Source organism: Aythya fuligula, chromosome 12, assembly GCF_009819795.1.
Source record: "Aythya fuligula isolate bAytFul2 chromosome 12, bAytFul2.pri, whole genome shotgun sequence".
Classification (NCBI taxonomy): domain Eukaryota; kingdom Metazoa; phylum Chordata; class Aves; order Anseriformes; family Anatidae; genus Aythya; species Aythya fuligula.
Genome location: NC_045570.1, coordinates 11,056,948 through 11,074,417, shown reverse-complemented (window position 1 = coordinate 11,074,417; position 17,470 = coordinate 11,056,948). Strand labels below are relative to the sequence as shown.

At 40.8% G+C, this 17,470-nt stretch overlaps 1 protein-coding gene across 1 annotated transcript in view; it reads left to right on the top strand.

The window, feature by feature from the left end:
- The first annotated feature begins 895 nt into the window (after nt 1-895).
- Nucleotides 896-17,470, top strand: part of PEPD (peptidase D) — a 134,472-nt gene continuing 117,897 nt past the window's right edge. The window contains exons 1-3 of the mRNA XM_032195659.1: nt 896-930; nt 5,988-6,171; nt 7,369-7,496. Of these exons, the coding sequence (XP_032051550.1) occupies nt 917-930; nt 5,988-6,171; nt 7,369-7,496 (326 nt within the window). The 5' untranslated portion in view covers nt 896-916. The remainder of the gene's footprint in view (nt 931-5,987; nt 6,172-7,368; nt 7,497-17,470) is intronic.

The window sequence follows — 17,470 nt, the reverse complement described above, 5'->3', positions numbered from 1 at the left end:
GCCATGTCCACTGCCAGTGCTGGGACTCACTCCAACCAATGGCTGTACCTAAGCAAAACAGGTTTGGGACTATACACAGATAATACATGAAACTTCTCACGTATTTTGATATTGAATATGAAAAATATGTAAAATAGTATGCATCTTTTTCCATTAATATGAAAAAAATGAAACAGCTAATTTGAAGAAAAGTAAATGAATCACATTGTGTTAAGGGATTCAGGAATGTCACAGTTCTTTGCCTGTTCACTGGTCAGCAATTGTTTATCATAGAATCACAGAATCACTAAGGTTGGAAAAGACCAACCATCTGGTCCAACCATCACCGATGTGTACTGGGTCTGTTCGGGATGTAGTTAACTTTCCCTGCAGCAGTCCATACACCCACTAAGCCATGTCCCTAAGCGCCACCTCCAACCTCTCCTTGAACACCCCCAGGGACAGTGACTCCACCACCTCCCTGGGCAACCCGTCCCAACACCTGACTGCTCTTTCTGAGTAGAAATGTCTCCTCACTTCCAGCCTAAACCTCCCCTGGCACAACTTGAGGCCATTCCCTCTTGTCCTATCGCTAGTTCTCTGTGACAAGAGGCCGACCCCCAGCTCCCCGCACGTTCCTGTCAGGTAGCTGCAGAGAGCAACGAGGTCTCCCCTCAGCCTCAACACCCCCAGTTCCCTCAGCCGCTCCTCACAGGACTTGTGTCCCAGGCAGCAGCACGCAGAGACTAGAGAGGCCCGCACAACCTGCAATTTTATTTTATTTAATATTTATTTTCCAGTTTCTGTCGCTCCCCTGCAAGCTACCTCCGACCCCGTCCCTCCCCGGCTGCCCGTTCCCCGCCCCTGCGCCGAGCAGCCCGCCCGGCCTGCGGCCCGGCCCCGCCGCCACGTGACGGGCGGAGGGCGGCGAGGCAACATGGCCGCGGCGGGGTAAGCTCCGCTCCGCTCTCGGCCGCGGTACCGGCGCCGTGCCCCGGCCGCCCGCCCGCACCCCCTGTGGTGGCCCGGCCCTGCCGAGGCGAGGGCGGCGGGGAGGAGCCGCGGGGGACCCCTGGGGGGTCGGGGGTGGCGGAGGGATGGTGGCGGCGGCGGCGGCTCCGGGCGGCTCGCGGTGCAGCCTGTCGCCTGTCGCGACAGCCCTGTGGTGACAGCAGCCCGTGTGTCGCGGTGGAGCAGTCGGGGGGGGGCCGCGGGTCGCGGCGGTGCCCGGTCCGTGCCGGCTGCGCTCACAGAGCCTCCCTGCCCCTCTGCTGGGAGGTGATGCTGGCGGGAGGCACACGCAGGTAGCACGGGGGCTCGCTGCTTTTTTACGGCTGAACGGAGCCGGTGTGCCCCTGCTCGGAGGTTTGGGACAGGGCCCGGCGCCAACAGTCCTTGCCCGGTCCAGCTGACAGGGGAGCTATGCCACAAGGCAGGGAGCGGATGGGACATGGGACGGGACAGCGGCTCAGAACTGCTGAGGTAGTTACAAGAAGTGCTTAGCTGGCAGTGGGGGACACGGCCAGTTTGCGCCATAAGGCAGCGGTTGCTTGTGCTGTTTCCCTTGCAAAACGTAGTTCCCTTACAAAGCCAGTGCTGCTGGTAGGCCCCTTGCACTGCACATATTGGATGTGGAAACAGCATCAGAAATTGGCTAGAACTCAAGCTGATGTTGATGATTCGGTCTGTTACTCAAAACAAATAAATAAAGCCCAGCTAACAGATAGATAATTTCTGGAAGAATAGTTTCACGGGTTTCTTAGCTTTATTAAAACCTGGAACCTGTCATCATGGCCTCAGTGGAACAGCATGGCAAACCAGGAATTTTCTTCTGAAAACCAGGGGTGCAAAACACTAACTGAAAAATGGAATTCCTGGTTCCCAGTGTGTTCTGGTTGTTGCATCAAAACAAAACCAAAACATTAGATGGATCATACCATACCAAATATCTCTCTGAAAATATAAAACTTCTGAAATAAGCTTTGAAAATCAACAGTTCCAGGCAAAAGAAAAATATCCTTTAAAGAAACAGATGCAGTTCTTAGCTACACTTTACTTTGAGTATAGTAAAATAAAAGAGTTATTGTGTGGGCTTAGGCCTAAGTGATCATAAAAATTGTATGTGACAGGCAGCAGGGAAACTGCCAGCTGCTGTGAGAGGCCTTTCCAGACTGAGTAATGGCCGAGTTCTGGTACCAGGCTAGTAAAATGAGGAAGCTGAACTTCAAGTGTCCTCTCCTGGTCTTGCAAGTAGCCATTTCTAACACTGACAATTGCTTATTTGCGGAAGTTTGCATAGGTTCAAAGATGAACGTGCTACAAACCAGTGCTTACTTCTAATACTCGTCATTGCAAATTATCGTATATATAGTTCTGCTTTACAATTCTGAGTTGAGTTTGTGGCTGTAGACACCAGGCTCCCTGTGCTAATAGAAGAATCAGACCTTGAAGGAGCAGCCAGGGTATCATACCTAAGTTCTGGTATTTTTATGTCTTGTGAGATGTAAAGTGGGTGACTGATCAGAGATCACAGACCAAAACTGAATGCTTCCAGCTCCTTCTTGAGAAGGAACTTTGTGATAGTATTGTTAGGTGGTGAATTCACAGAGAGATTTATTTCGATCCAATTGCACGTGTATTTCCAGGGTTGATACACGAGGCAGTCATATACGTGCACCCACCCAACTTACTGTATGTGACATTGCAGTGAATTATAGTTGAAACGGAAGTGCTAAATAATGATCATGGCTATACTGCATAGACACAGCATTTTGAACCAGTTGGGTTGGAAGAATTATCGGGGGAAAAAAAAAGACCAGGCTGGTAGTAACCTACTTACCTGTCGTGTATGTCTTGCCGATAGAGCAATGGTCACAACAGAGTGGTTACACAGCCCGTCCTGTGTTTGAAGACATTTACTGTGATCTTGAGTGTTGACAGAGTTCTCTTACCAAATTGCTGCTTGCAATAGAAAAGCACCCGTGTAGCTGGGCTCTTTTTCTTTAGCCTTAAACACCTGTGTAGGTGCTAGTCTCTGACAAAACTCTGCAGAAATTGTGGAAAGCTGGTGCTAGGGCCACGCGTACAGAATGAGTCAACCTCTGCAGGCAGAGCGAAGTAGCACCTTTGGGTGTCTTGCTGTGGTGTTTCTTCGACCCTATTTGGTGAGGTTGCCATGGGTTTGGTGTCTAAGTGGGTGCAGGAAGGAAGACTTCGAAGAAGCAAATGTCTTAGCCTGTTCTTCCCTGAAAGCCACATGCTTTTCTCTGCAGATTCCCAGCTGTGAAAGCAGACCTGCTGCATAGCAAGTCTGTACAATCCAAGGCATTAATTCAAGTATGAGCAGAGAACCCCAGCTGCTAAGCAGTGTTTGCAAGGATGTTCAGCCCAGCCCTCCTGTGTCCTTCAAACCTTGCTGTGGGATCTGGCATGTGCAGCTATCGTGATTGTTACTGCACCCTTAAAATAGAGACCAAGGCCGTGCCTGTGACAAAACTGTGCAAATCTAAAACAACTGTATATGATCAAATGTTTAATGTTGTGGCATCAGACTCAAGCAGGGAGGGTAGGATCAGGTATGTACATAAAAGGAAAACCCCTCTTTTGTCATGGGGTTAGCTAAAATGTGCAGAAGAGCAATAATTTTATATCGTAAAGCATTTCAGCCTGAGTGTTAAGACCACACTAAAAGATAGTTTTGAAGCAGTTCAAGGAGACTACCAGTAAGAATTCCTGCCTGACATCATTATTTCTCCTTTAGTCTCACTTTGGTTGACAAAAGTTTTAAGTGCAGTAAAAGCATTAATGCTAAACTTATCAGAGATGAAAATGCATTTGTAGCAGTGTTTTATCAGCTCTGGGTTGTAGGTGTAGGCCTAGCAGAGGAGGGAGGTCAGAGCCTGTTTTTTTTTTCCAGAGAAAAAAAAAAAAAAGTGAAGATAGTAAAATTACAGTGGAAGTGTCTTTTGTTCTGTCCTCTGAAGCAAAACATAAAAAAAGATTGTGCTATAACCTCTGCCCTTTTTTTTGGGTTTGTTTTCTTATTAGCAGATACAAAGATCTGAGAGTAACCTACGGCATAAGGTATCAGATTATGTTCTCTCATGCCTTTTATACTTGCAATAAGATGAGCATCTGATCTCCAATCCCCTGTATGGAAATACTCCAGGGGTGATCTTGCTTGGATAACAGTTTTCAACATCTTCTGCAGTGCCAAGTTGCTGAGCCACTGCTTTGCACCTGAAAAGTCTTCCCCTTAATTTGTGTAAGGTTTGCTGTCTGATTTTGAATTTTCAGTAGTTTTGGCTAGGATTGTTTGAACTTGCTTCATTCTTCCAAGAGACCAGGGTATTCCAAGATGAAAGCTTATGCTGTGCTTCCATGCTATGCTAATGTGCCTCAATAGGTAGTCTGCAGCCCTTGTAATTATCACCTGCCATGTTGCTGGGTTATCAGGTGTGTGGGGGAAGTAATAAAAATAAATACATTTGGGTTTTGTGCACCATCAGCTGAACTCCCAGGCAGACAGTTTGAAAATTGGATTAGTAAGAGCAATCTTTCACCTTCTAAAATTACTTACACTGTTATATAAAGTAGTTATAAACAAGTAAAATAAAATATTTTATTAGCTCTTTTATGCTGTGTCTGCAGTATGAAATTATAAGGTTTACATTTCTGATGCTGATAAAGCCTTTCAGGAGATTATTTCATGCAGCTATAAATCAAAGGTTACTTTTCAGATTGCCTCTGAAAACTATATAGTAATTAAGGTATGGAGCTCTGCATCTCTAAGGTTAAGTCCGGTCTGTCATTTTAGCACACTAACAGTTTAATTGTAGCTTTCTATCATCTCATCCAGAAGCATTATCTGATAAAAAAAAAATGACTGTCCAGCCATTCAGAAGAATGTCTTCAATAAACTGAGAGAAGCGGAGATGGAAGGGCAAATTGGACTTAAGGCATAGGTTTTATTGATAAAATAGTGTTCATCTGTAACACTGAAGCTCCAAAGTACAACCTTGTTACGTTAAACATGCAGGAAGGGAAAAAAAAAAAAAAAGGGGATACTCTTAGATTTTCACCTTGGCCAATTAAAAAAAACATCCTGCACCAAGCTCTACAGTGCTTCTATAGTTAAGCTCCAAAATGTGCAAGTGTGGACCTATAACAAATGCGAATTAATCAGTAATATATTTTTGTAGTATTTTAAACGCCTTAATTACTTAATAACTCTTTTATTTTAAAAGCAGGCTGTCTCCCTTTAAACTGGGTTCTCCAGACAGCCTCTGTTGAGTACAGTCTTTGAGGAACTTTGTAGACTCTGGGCCGTGTTGTGCTGCCCGAGTGAGGTAGCACTGTACAGCAGGAGGTCACTGATACCTGGGGCACGCTCCTGTTGGCCATATGTATGAGCTCACTCGCTCACTGAAGCTGCTTCTGTGCGTGCAAGAGTAAACGTAGGTACAGATACAGGGGGTTCACAGGTACTTGCACGAGCATGGGGAACTCACCCCACGCCTGCTGACTGTCGTCTTCTCCCTGCGGTTCCTGTGTCAGCTACTTCAGCGCTTGCTTCCCAGAGGGCCTCGATGAAGTTTTGTCAGACAGCGTAGCCTTTCACTTCTGTTTTCAGTAATGCAGAACTCACTTTCTTCCCTCTTCTTTTGCCTTTATTCAGCAGAATTAGGCTGTCGCTACTGTCTGTGTCTACTTTTCATGTTACTTTACATAGAGAAAGGTAATGTGGTATGCTGTGGGCCATAGCTCCAGCCAGTTGTATCCCTTGTTGCCATCTTTTTCCTTTGGTACTCGTGTGAGCAATGTCTAATTGTAGCCAGAGAGCACTGGTTGTATGCAGCATCTCTTCCCCTCGAGTGATTAGTGTCTTGTTTGTTGAGTTGCATTAAACTTCATCTTTTCTACTAAAGTAACAAACACTGTGTGTCTGAATTGTGCCAACCGCTGTCTGTCTTCCATTAACTGTTAATTAAAAAAAAAATCTCTTCTAGACCTTCTTTTTGGCTGGGGAATGACACCTTGAAAGTGCCTGTAGCACTCTTTGCCTTGAACAGAAGACGGCTGTGTGATCGCCTGAGACAGAATAAGGATGTCCAGAAGAACTCAATTGTTCTGCTGCAGGGTGGAGAAGAAACCCAGAGATATTGCACTGATACTGGTATCGTGTTTCGCCAGGTAAGGGTTGAATCAGAGCTTCAAATCAAATTAAGTAACTGCCTCTAACTGCATGAATTTTTAAACCATTTTTAATTATTCTTCCTTTATCTCAGATGTGTGCCTTGCTTTGCTTTGCTGAAATAAATTGGCTTCTTTGTTACATTGCCCCTTCAGCTCTGGTTACTCTTATCCTCTCAATGCTTTCCTATGTGGGCTCATGTGGCTTAAAGGGCCTAAAGCAGTTCTTACCAGTTGTTTAACAAAAACATTTAACAAAATGAACATAATCATTTAACATAATATTAAAGGCAGCAACTGAATATGTCTTATTTTTTTCAGTCTTGTTTGTCACCAAAAAAAACACCTTCTTTCTGTAATGAAACATGTTACAATGACCTAAACCAAATTAATTCATAGAAAAATGTATTTAAAGTATATTCACTGTTTTATAGATAGCGTATTCCACATACCAGGATGTATCTCAGAATTTACAACGTGTCTTCTTGGATTAGACTCTTCCTTAAATATGTTCTCCTGTCACAGAGAGGACTTAATGACTTGTTAATGTCATGATGAACACATTCTTAGTACAGATTCATTTTGTTTTATGAATTTAATTGAGCAGTTCTGTGTTTTGAAGAAACAAAAACAATAAATTCCTGTCTAGATAGTGTGCATCTTGGTGTAGTTATTGGTCTGCTTTTAGAGATGCATGTTTCAGGGTATCAGAAGGTATGCCTGTCCGTACCAATATTCATCTTTGTATTGTTTGGTATTTTGTTATTTGCATGTTTGTTTTTAAAATAATTCTTGGCTAAGAGCTGTTGAAGCTTCCTTTTTCTCTGCGGGAGATTGAGTCTTCACTTCAGGACCAACCCAGTGAATCTGCACTCTGCTTTTGCCTTGTCCCATGTGACATGATTATTTCTTCCTGATACTACATTCCCTAATTCTAGACTGGAAGAAAGTGTATTATTATGCTGAGTTGACTGTTGTTTATTTCCTATAGTAGCTTATTAATCTCTGGTTATTTCCAGTTGCCAGCAGAAGAGTTTATTAAAACCTAACACTAATCAGTCTGAAAAGCTTTAAACCTAAACCACTTCCTTTACTTTCAGAAGCAAAATAGATCTCTTTCAGTATGTAGTGTAGTGTATTTTTAGAGTTGGTAGAAATGAGGGTTTACTTTTAAGAATATATTTTGTCTTAACCTAGGAATCTTACTTTCACTGGACTTTTGGCGTAACTGAAGCAGGCTGCTTTGGAACAGTAGATGTTGATACTGGAAGATCCATGATTTTTGTTCCACAACTCCCTGAAAGTTATGCAGTTTGGATGGGAAAGTAAGACATACCTTTTAACTGTGTTAAGATGTATCTGGGTATTTAATGCAATTGTCTGAAGAGCTGAAATGTTACCTGATTCTAATCAGATGCCTCCAAATCATTTGGTGTGAATTGTAGTGATTCGTCTGTGCAATGATGCAAAATGTGATCAGTTGGTATTGATCAGGTGACATCCAATGATCCACCACCATTCTGGAGAGAATACGTGTCCAATTGAAACCCATGAATTTCCTGGTATCTATGAAAGGAAGCTGAACAATAAAGAAAAGTAGAAGTCTTCTGTTAAAACAGAACAAGCTATTTAGTAAAGTAGACTTTTTCAAGCTGCTTTGCCACGTTGCAGCCTTCTCAGCTAATGAGAAGTGGGAGGAGGTAGTTTAGCTTTTGATATTTTTATTTATTTTTTATTTTTTTTATGAACCATCTGACTGGGGAATGTGATTTTAATTCTATTATGTGAGTATGCCATAAACATCTCTTTTTCTATCCACATAGGTAGTAAATATTGCTCAGTGCTATAGTAGTGAAGGGATTAATTTATTTATGTGCACATTTCCTTTTTCAATGTTAATAGTATTTATACTGTTTAACAAGCTGTAAATTTTTTTTTGGTGTCTACATGGTCTCAGAATATTGGATTACTTCTAATTTAATATTTTAAGCCCAGGTTGCTTAGTTTCTAATTGAAGCTATCACTTATATTTTAATGCTAATTTTGGGAAAAGGAAAACAATTGCAACCAATCCCATATGCTGAACTGTTAGACCATATGGTAGGGCATGGCTGCTGCCTTCTCAGAGCGTTTATATTGAATATCACTCCCTTAGACCTGCCTTGGAACTTAAATTGTTTATGATCACTTTAAAATGCAAATACTGCTCTCTGAAATACTTCAGCTGAGTGCTGCACCTGTATGGGAGGGTAGCTGCTGTTTAACTCCCACATGTCCTGTAAACTGTTCCCTAGTGGAGGTTGTTCGCATTTACAGACAAAGCTTTTTCCTCCTCCTGGGTTCTTTTCTGCTAGTTCAAATCAGCTGTTTCATACCCATGCAAATCATACCTAATCTGGAAAGTCTTTATAATATTACTGAAATTCCACAGTGTCATTTTATATTTTTAAACAAAATGGTGTTGTTTATATATGGTAGCCTTTTTGATTTGTTGTGCAACACTTGTTATTGGTTCATTTACAGAATTACAGGTCTGGGTAAAAATGGTTTATTGCCATTGTGACTTTTTTTGTGGAATATAATGAAGCAATTGCCTTTATTGCAGTGTCTTTGTTTTCTAAATTCTCCTCCTTACCGTTCCTGCATCTTTCTGTTTGGATCTTGTTTTCTTTTCTGTCAGCCATGGCCATGTACTTCTGCTTGTCAGAAGGACGGATGAATAACTCATTTGTGAGGCAGCAGCAGTTCTGCTTCATAAGTTAGTTGGCGGGGGGTACTGCACACAGCTAGGGATTGTGTTCCTTCCCAGAAGAGTCAATTTTAAGTCAAAAGTAGCACTGAATGAAAAACAATTTGCCTTCCATCCTATTTACCTACTATAGTTTCCCTTGGAAGTGCATTTTTCTGTGCATGTGGAAGGTACGATCTGCCCATCGAAGAAACATTCCTTTGACGTTGATAAAGCACAGATCTATGCAATCCCTTGTATGATATTTGCAAGGTTGGTATTGTAGTGAGGTCTATAGCTGGTCTTCTAGTTCATAGTACAGCATGAGGTTGATTTGTCTGCTATTTATACTGCCCTTTATTTAATACAGATGTGGGAATCTGCTACTTGAGTTAGTCAGAAATACACAGATTCTGTTAAAATAAGTGCAGAAGGCTCTTTGCTCCTACTGTATTACGAAAAGTCTTGTGTAATGTTCCAATGTGCTTCCACTTTTGAAGGACGTACCTTTGGGCTCCATCAGAGACATCATTTAGGTAATATGGCAGTCAGAAAGGTTAACCTTTTTGCCATTAAATACTGCAAAAGTGGGACTACTTTGCTTCTTTCAAATTGCAGTGTTAGGTTGGCCAAAACCAGTGAAGCGCCAGTGAGAGCATTTGGTTGGAGATGAATGGATTATTACTTTACAACAGAGACCATGAACACTAAAATTATTTTTAACTTGCCAGTTGCACTTGCTTCTGTAAGTAAGGGGTAATTTTGCATGCTGATGAGTGTAGGAACTCTCACCAGCTCACCTGCTGGTGAACAGAGAGGAGATGACTGCACCATCCTGGGCTGCTATCTGCCAGTATCCTGTAGTACCAGTGGTGCCAGAACTAGCACTTGTTTGGGAATGTTACTCATCTTGTAGGGCTTCTGTCTGAATGTGTATGCTCTAAAGATTTGTAAATAGCTGTAGGGCTATTTTTAGAAGTCCTTCAGGCTAGAAATAACCTGCAGATTTAAAAGGGAGGAGAGATTTAGCTAAACTCACAGTTTAGACAATGAATGTTCTCAAAAAAAAAAAAAAAGTGGTAATTGCAGAATTGTTATGAGGGTATTTGTTGGACTGGTTGTCCTACTTCCCTGTTGAGAAGGAATAACAACAGTCAGTCTCTTTTTAAATTTTGAGCATGGGTAATTCTCCTGATGTTAGGCTAGTCCATTTTTTAGTTGAAAAGATTTTTTCCAGATGACAACTAAAAGAACCATTTTGCATATCTACTGATTTTTATTTTTTTTAACTCTGCCCACTACCCCTCCAATTATTTGTAAGACAGAAACCAAGACTTTCACGGGATGGCTCAGAGTATAAGGTTTTGCTCTTCTGATTTTTTTTTTCTATTTTTACTTTTGGAAGAAGAGAAAATTGCAAAGGCTTCAGAAGCGTAACTGTGTTGTGAATGCCCCTCTTTTTCTGCACAGTCTTACACAGTCAAGTTTGTGGTGCAAAGCTGTTCACAGTTGTTTTTATTCCTAGGAAGCATTAAGCTGGTATGACTGTATGTCTTGCACAGAGACTTCAATTTCACTAATTATTGCTGCACCTGCCATTTACCTCCTTAATTATAAATGACAGAACTAGTCAGTGTGCTGATTAAAGATATTTTATAAAGTAAAACATACTGTACAGCAGCTGCTTTATGTGGAGTGGATGCCAAAATAACTTAATTGCCTTGCCACCTAAAGAATGTTTTTAATGGAAAACAAAAATATTTAACACTTTCATTCTCTAACTTTAGAAATACATATTAAATGGGACAGAGCAATATTTATAAGCAATTTCCTTTGTTTTCTTTCAAGCCCTGATGGCTAATTTGTAAGTGTAACAACATTAACATTGCATCTGATGTAAGTAATATTTTCCCATGAAGCTGATTGGGAGCTATCTGTATTTGTGAAGTATAACCTCAGTTTGGCACTTTGGAGCTACAGTAAAACACAATGAAATGCCTTACAAATGTCCAGATTTCGCAGTGACCTAATGAGGAAGCTTCTCAAACATTGTCAACATTTTCAAAGCAGATTATAACTAAAATCAAACCTTGGTTTTGGTTATTTAACTTGCCTGAGTTCAGCAAAGCTATCAAATTGTACTGCCCTTTGAAACTAGTGCAAAATTATGTATTTACTTTTTCCCAATAATTTATATAAAAAAAGTTTTAAGGCTCCATGTTTTAGTTTTTTCCTATAGACTATAAGTGGTCATGAAAATTAGAAGCTTAGATGCAAAGAAGTAATTTTCTCGTTTTTCTTTATGAGGATACATGAACTTTTGTGGCATTAGTATTTTTAATAACTGAGTGTTAAGTTTATGTACAGTGTGGTATGCTTATCCGGCTGTGTCATGGCAGCTGAGGCTGGTGCATTGATTGGCCCAAGGTTTGGCTTCAAGAAGGCAAGGTTTGTACTAAGCCTGCTCTCTGCAAGCTCAGATTTGAGACAACCCCTGACAGGTAGAGGGGTGTATGTGGGTGCCGTAGGGGACAAGCTGTAAACCACCTTAATTGTTCTTGATGCAGATTTTGCAGGAATGAAGGAATGATTAAAACTCTCTAGACGTTTTAATGATGCTCTACTTCTAGGCCCCTTCCTCTGTAACGTGCTCTGGAACTGTGTATCCAGACAATATACTCTTAGGAGGGTCTTAGTTTTACTTTCTGAACTGATCTGGCATGTCATCCCTTGATACTTTGTCTGGCAGTTTTTCCTTTAAGGTAAAATATACTTGATGTTTTCCTTTTCCACGTGTATCAGTTCAATCCTTTCCCAACATTTACCCCATTCCCTTACCCAACATTTTTATTTTGTTATTCAAAAAAAAAAAAAAATTGTTTTTTAATTGCTTTAGGTCATCTTATTACTGTTTTGTACTAACTAGCAATTGCAATTTATTTGCAAGGTTTGTTACCACCTGCAAATACCATCTGTGGATCTCATGAACATATCAGTCCTGCTTCTGCTTCTGAATACCATCAGAACTAATTTCAGTCTTTGCAGTATCCCACTAATCAAGACTTACAGTCTGTTGCTGTTTATCACTTTAACTTCTGAGAACATCAGTCTAAATTGATACAGCACTTCTCAGCGTGGTAGTTGGAGGGTTTCCCAGCCCTTGAAAAGCTCGTCTTTTTATTTATTTTTTATTTTCTGCTTTAGGCCTTTCAAGTCCAGGTCACATCGTAGTGTTCCTGCCCAAGCCAATTTGAGTTGATTTGGGGAAGTAAGGTTCTTCAGGGAGATATTTATCAAATATTTTACTATTATTCTGGTAGTACATCTGTTGCTTCATTCAGTCCTTTTGGAACTCTGTCCGGTAAAGCTCGTTGCTTTTGATTGACGATAATGACTCGTCTAATTCCCCGTGCTGCCTATTTTCCAAGATTCTGTTTCTTTCCATAGTGTGGTGATTCCTGTTTCTTGTCTTCCATTCATTTATTACGGTATTACTTTGTGGATAAAAAAATACTTCTGTAGACTAATTAGTGTCTGAATTGTGCTTGCCACTTCACTGATGATTGTTTTTCTCTAAATAGTGCTGCTCTAGTGCTCTGACTTCTCAAATTATCACTTTAGTTGTCTCAGTGTTGCAGTTGCCCACAAGCCTCGTTAATCCAGGACAAATGTGTACTGTTCCTATCATGTTTACTTCAGTGATTATTTGTATAAATCTTTGCTTTTTAGATGCTTAACTTTCTTTGTGTTTCTTGCTGACAAGATTATAAAAAAAAAATTCATATCAGTCCCTGGATTTGCAGTCACACCAGTGTGCACCTTTGACTGGATGCACAATTGGATGCAACTCAGGAAGTGTTGAAGTGCTTCTTTGTCCTCTCCTCTCTTTCATTTAGGTGTGTTGAGAAATAGAATGGACACGAAGTAAATCTGCCTAACAGTGTTGCACCAGAGTTTTTAGATGTGGCTTTAAACCACAGCATGAGGAAAGTTAAATCTTGCCTGTGCACATCTCATGCCTGTGGTAAGAGAGGAAATGTTGGTAACCCGCACCAGGCATTTCTTATTTTATATATATACTTTATTTAATGCACTAGTAGGAGTATAGAGTTCAGCGGTATAAATTCCTGATAACATTTTGAAATATCAGAGAATCCAAGTTTTCTTTGATCAGGCATGCCATCTGTTTTTCCTCCAAGGATTCAGATGCTGCTGGTAGGAAAGCAAGCTGCAGCAAAAGCAATGCCCTTGGGGATTTTCCAGCAGTGCTCCAACAAGGCTCTGCACCTCCACTCTGTCTTCTGCTGAGCAGTTGCCTGGTTGGAGTGCAAAGCTCTTTGCTTCTCGTGAGCCAGGATTCGAGGAGGCACTGCAGGATGCAAAAAACCCTCAAGTGAAGTATCTACAGCATGGCCTCTGTTCTTGCACTTGTAAAATTGCGTTCTCAGCTGCTGCTGTTAACTGTTCTCTTTAGGTTTTGTGTTTGCTAGGACTTTTGCTGTGTCTGCCCCAGCACACTTGCTTTCAGTCTTCGAGGCAGGACTCTGGAAGAGTATTGTCTGCATTGTGCTATATCAGGAGAAATGTACAAAGGGGAAAAAAACAACAACTTTTTTTTTGTAAAATAGGGTAGAGAAAAGTGCAATGAATATTAATGCATCTTAAGAGCAAAATGTGAGTGAAAAGCAGGCAGGTTGTGTTATACTTGCTGTGTACCCCTCTGCCTGTGTACGTGCTGGGGCTCTCAGTGTAGGAGCTCTTCTCCTCGACCCTGCTCCTAGGAGATGGCCAGGTGCTTTTTTGTCTTAGGGCAGTGTGGTGCAGTGGATCAGAGACTGTTTGCATGGATAGGTTCTTTGTGTCCAGTGAGTTGCTTTGGTAAATTTCATTAATTTCTCTGGTTTTGCTTCCTTTACAAGTTAGAGGATAGGAGCTGTTCAGGTCGCCATAACACTGCTGTAAACATCATTACTGCTTCCTTTCATTTCATATGGGACATGCTGCACACATTTCGGACCTTGCTGCAATGCTTCTGTGTGTGGGACATAAAATACTGCTGCTTTTCCTTCCAAAATAGGTGTGCTTCCAAAGTGAAAGCAGAATGTTTGCTATTGACAGATGCAATGGAACACATCCATGAAGTGGAACACTGTTACTATATGGTGACCTGGAAATTATACTTGCCCTCTTAACCAGTGTAATTCTTGTGTCCTTTTTTGCAAGGAGAGATTTCTTACGAGCATTTGTCAACAGTATTATGCCATGGGAAATCATTTTGGGATTTCAGTATATAAAAATTTCCTTTGTTATAGCTTTTTCTGTGTCTACTACAGAGTCCTTCTCCGAGGCAAAAAACATTATTTGCTGAAAGAAATAAACCAAAGGTTATCACCTTGCAAGTTTTCTGTGATTTTGTTTTTTTCGGGTAGCTCTTGATAGTATCCTTTAAATATCAAATCAAGATGCTGCCTCTTGAGATAGAATTTATAGAAAGCTTAAAGGTCTTTTCTTTGGGGAATGAATGGGAACAGCTGAGCAGGAGCCGTGAGACAGCCTATAAAATAGACGAGTTTGTTGAGAGTTTGGCCTTTATTAGGAAGAACTGTAAGAGTCTCCTCAATAATTTATTTCTGATTTCTTAAACCCAACGGTCTGTATGTTGCTCGTAGTTTTCCTGCTTCTGCCTAAGCTGTTTGTGACCTTGGGAAGTCAATATCTAACACCCAGTGTCCTGCATCCAGTATCACGCATGTGGGCTCTGCTGTTTTGTTGTTCTCCAGCATGGGACCTCAGTTGCAGCCCTGCAAGCCCTGTGAGCCTGAGTCTCAATCTTCAGTTCAATTTCTGTTAAATTCTGATATATTTTTTATATCCATCTGCTGTAGTTTTTGTATCCATATTTTTCTGGATTATATCAAAAGGAACAGGGAAAAGAAGTTTACATGTACACAGGCATTTCTGTCCTTCAAAGGATAAACAGAAATCTAGAGACATGTGGAAAGGGACTAACGTTAAGGTTGTCAGAACACATGCTGGAGGCTGCCTGTGATACCAGCGAGCCCATTAATACTGTTTCGTGTTAAACCTAACTGGATGCCTTTTAATCTTCCTGTTAGGTAGTGAAATTCCTTTTGGATATATAGGTGATTGCATTTTTTTCGACAAAGTCAGGAACATCTGCTGGTATCTTGTAAAGCCTCCTGTGTTGCTCTTTCTAGCAGTTCTCAACACCCCCTTGTTTGGTTAATGTTTTGCCATCTGTTAACGTGATGATATTGTAATGAGGAGGGAGTTTATTGGTGAAATTCTGACAGTATTAAAACATTGCTTCAGTATCCCTTTCCCTCCTTCACCTCTACTTTGCTGATGCATTTATTTATCTGGGTTTATTATTGCCTAGGTTCTTACCCTTTGTATGTAGTCCCACTGAAATTTTTACTTTTCTTTAAGCTCTTTCTAGTAAGGCCTGAAGTTGTTTACTGGGTGGAATTTGAGTTGCTGAGAGCTCTGCTTCTCCATCCAATTTACTCCTTGTGCATGTGTTTTCTCTCATAGGAGGAAAATTGCCATGTAACTCATGCGGTGGCTTTCTAGTTGTGAATTTGTGTGTGCTCCATGCCTTGTAAAGGCACAACGTGCAGGCGTATGTATGTGTGTGCTTTACTGAGTAGAGACTTATTTCTTAAGAAGAGAGTGGTGGATTATGTCCTTTAGTGTGAATGTGAAACTTAAGGTAAAATGGAGGAGGCAATATTGTTGTATCCCCATAAAACCAAAAGCATTGACTGTAGAGTTTGCTAGTTTTAGCTTTTCCATCTCACTGCCTTAACAATCTTCCCATTCTGATTTTGTGGTATGAGCTTTGAGAGTTTTTCCATTCAGTTGCGGCAATCATATCTGGAGGACTTTTTAAGAGAGCACTGTGCCTTGAACACTATTGTATAGAAACCCTTTTGCTTTAATCATTAACAATGTCTTTGATATTTGCCTATTATACTTTTGCTTCAGCTATGGTAATTCTTTTAATTACTGCTTGTAGGAATGTCACTTTTTGGTAACATCCAGAGGCTGTGAGTCTTCAAGACTCGCTTGTACTAAGCAGTGGATGAGGCACATGGATCTGTGTTTGAATTGCAGCAGGTAGTCTTTAGAAGGGCATGTCTTGCTTTGTGTCAGTACGTACTTTCTTCCTCTCTAAGATGCTAACAGATCCTCAAAACGGTTGCCGACTTTGACGCAGAGGAAGAAGTGTTTTTTATAATGTAGAAATAAGTATAACAACTACAATGCATTGAAGCGTACTGATGGTTCTCATGTACCTGCCTGTTTGGACAAGCTGATGATGAGAACTTAGCTAATGGGAGCTCTGGATGAGGGGACAAGCTTAGGGCAATGAGTTAGAATGACATGAAAGAAAGCAAAACTGGCAGCTGTAAGTCAGACCACTGCTAGTAGATGGAAAGGTGCAGCTGCCATTTCTGCAGTGTTACTGATGGAACTGTTCAATAAAGTATTTTCATTCTGTATTTGAGGAAAACAAAAAATATGTGAAGCATTACAAAGTGATGGTGATGAACTTTTTTCTCCTCCAGTGATAAACCTGCAGAAAGTTGAATTGCTCCTAAAGATAATGATTTATCTAGATATTTTAAAAGAGCTGACCAAAGGGCTCTCCCACCTGCTGTAGCAATTCAAATATGGAACAGAGAGTAGATCCTGTTCGCAAAATCTAACAGCAGGATATGTAACAATATTAGATGCCTGAAAATCAAAGCATCTAGAAATCAAACTAAAGATCAAACACGTGTGCTTATTCTGATCTCTTCTGGCTTTTATAATCTGTGAATCGCTTGCAGACATGTTAGGAAATATAAGGTATGTGAAAATAGCAGTGGCATTAAAACAGCCCTGTGAAGGGCCCTTGCAATTCTGTGGACTTTTTATTAGTCTAAATGTCCGGCAGTAGACTAATGCAGGACTGGCTGAAGCAGCAAACTCAGTGGCTTGTGGTCTTTTTTTTGTGTGTGTGTGTTTGTTTTTCTCTCTCTTTATTTTATTATCAGGACTGCAGAAAGCTAAAGCTTTTTGCTTAATCCAGGTTGTGGGTACTTGCCCTGCTAAAGGTGCTCTGGTCATTTCTGAGGTATTCACCTGTATTTACAGATATGTTTGAGTGTGTATCCACAATCCTTTAGTAACCAAATAAGCATTCAGGGTGAAGTTAGCCTTACATATCATGCCAATATAACCAATCCAAGTATACCTCATAGATGAAAAGTGTTTTTTTTTGTGCTCAAGGGTGTTTTTTTTAAGGATATGCTTTACCTGTACTTACAGATTTTTTTTGACTATGGTGCAGTCTCAGACATTGGATCTGCATCCCCTTTCTCCATTGTTGCTCTAAATGTTCAGACTACATAGAATGAAATAAATCAGCATTTTGTGTCAACCTGTCCTGGTTGCTCTGCCTGAATAGGATATTCAGACATAACCAGATTCCCAAGTAATTTGTTTTTATGCTATAAATTAATGTCTACTGCCACATAATATAGAGGAAGACAAAAACAAACA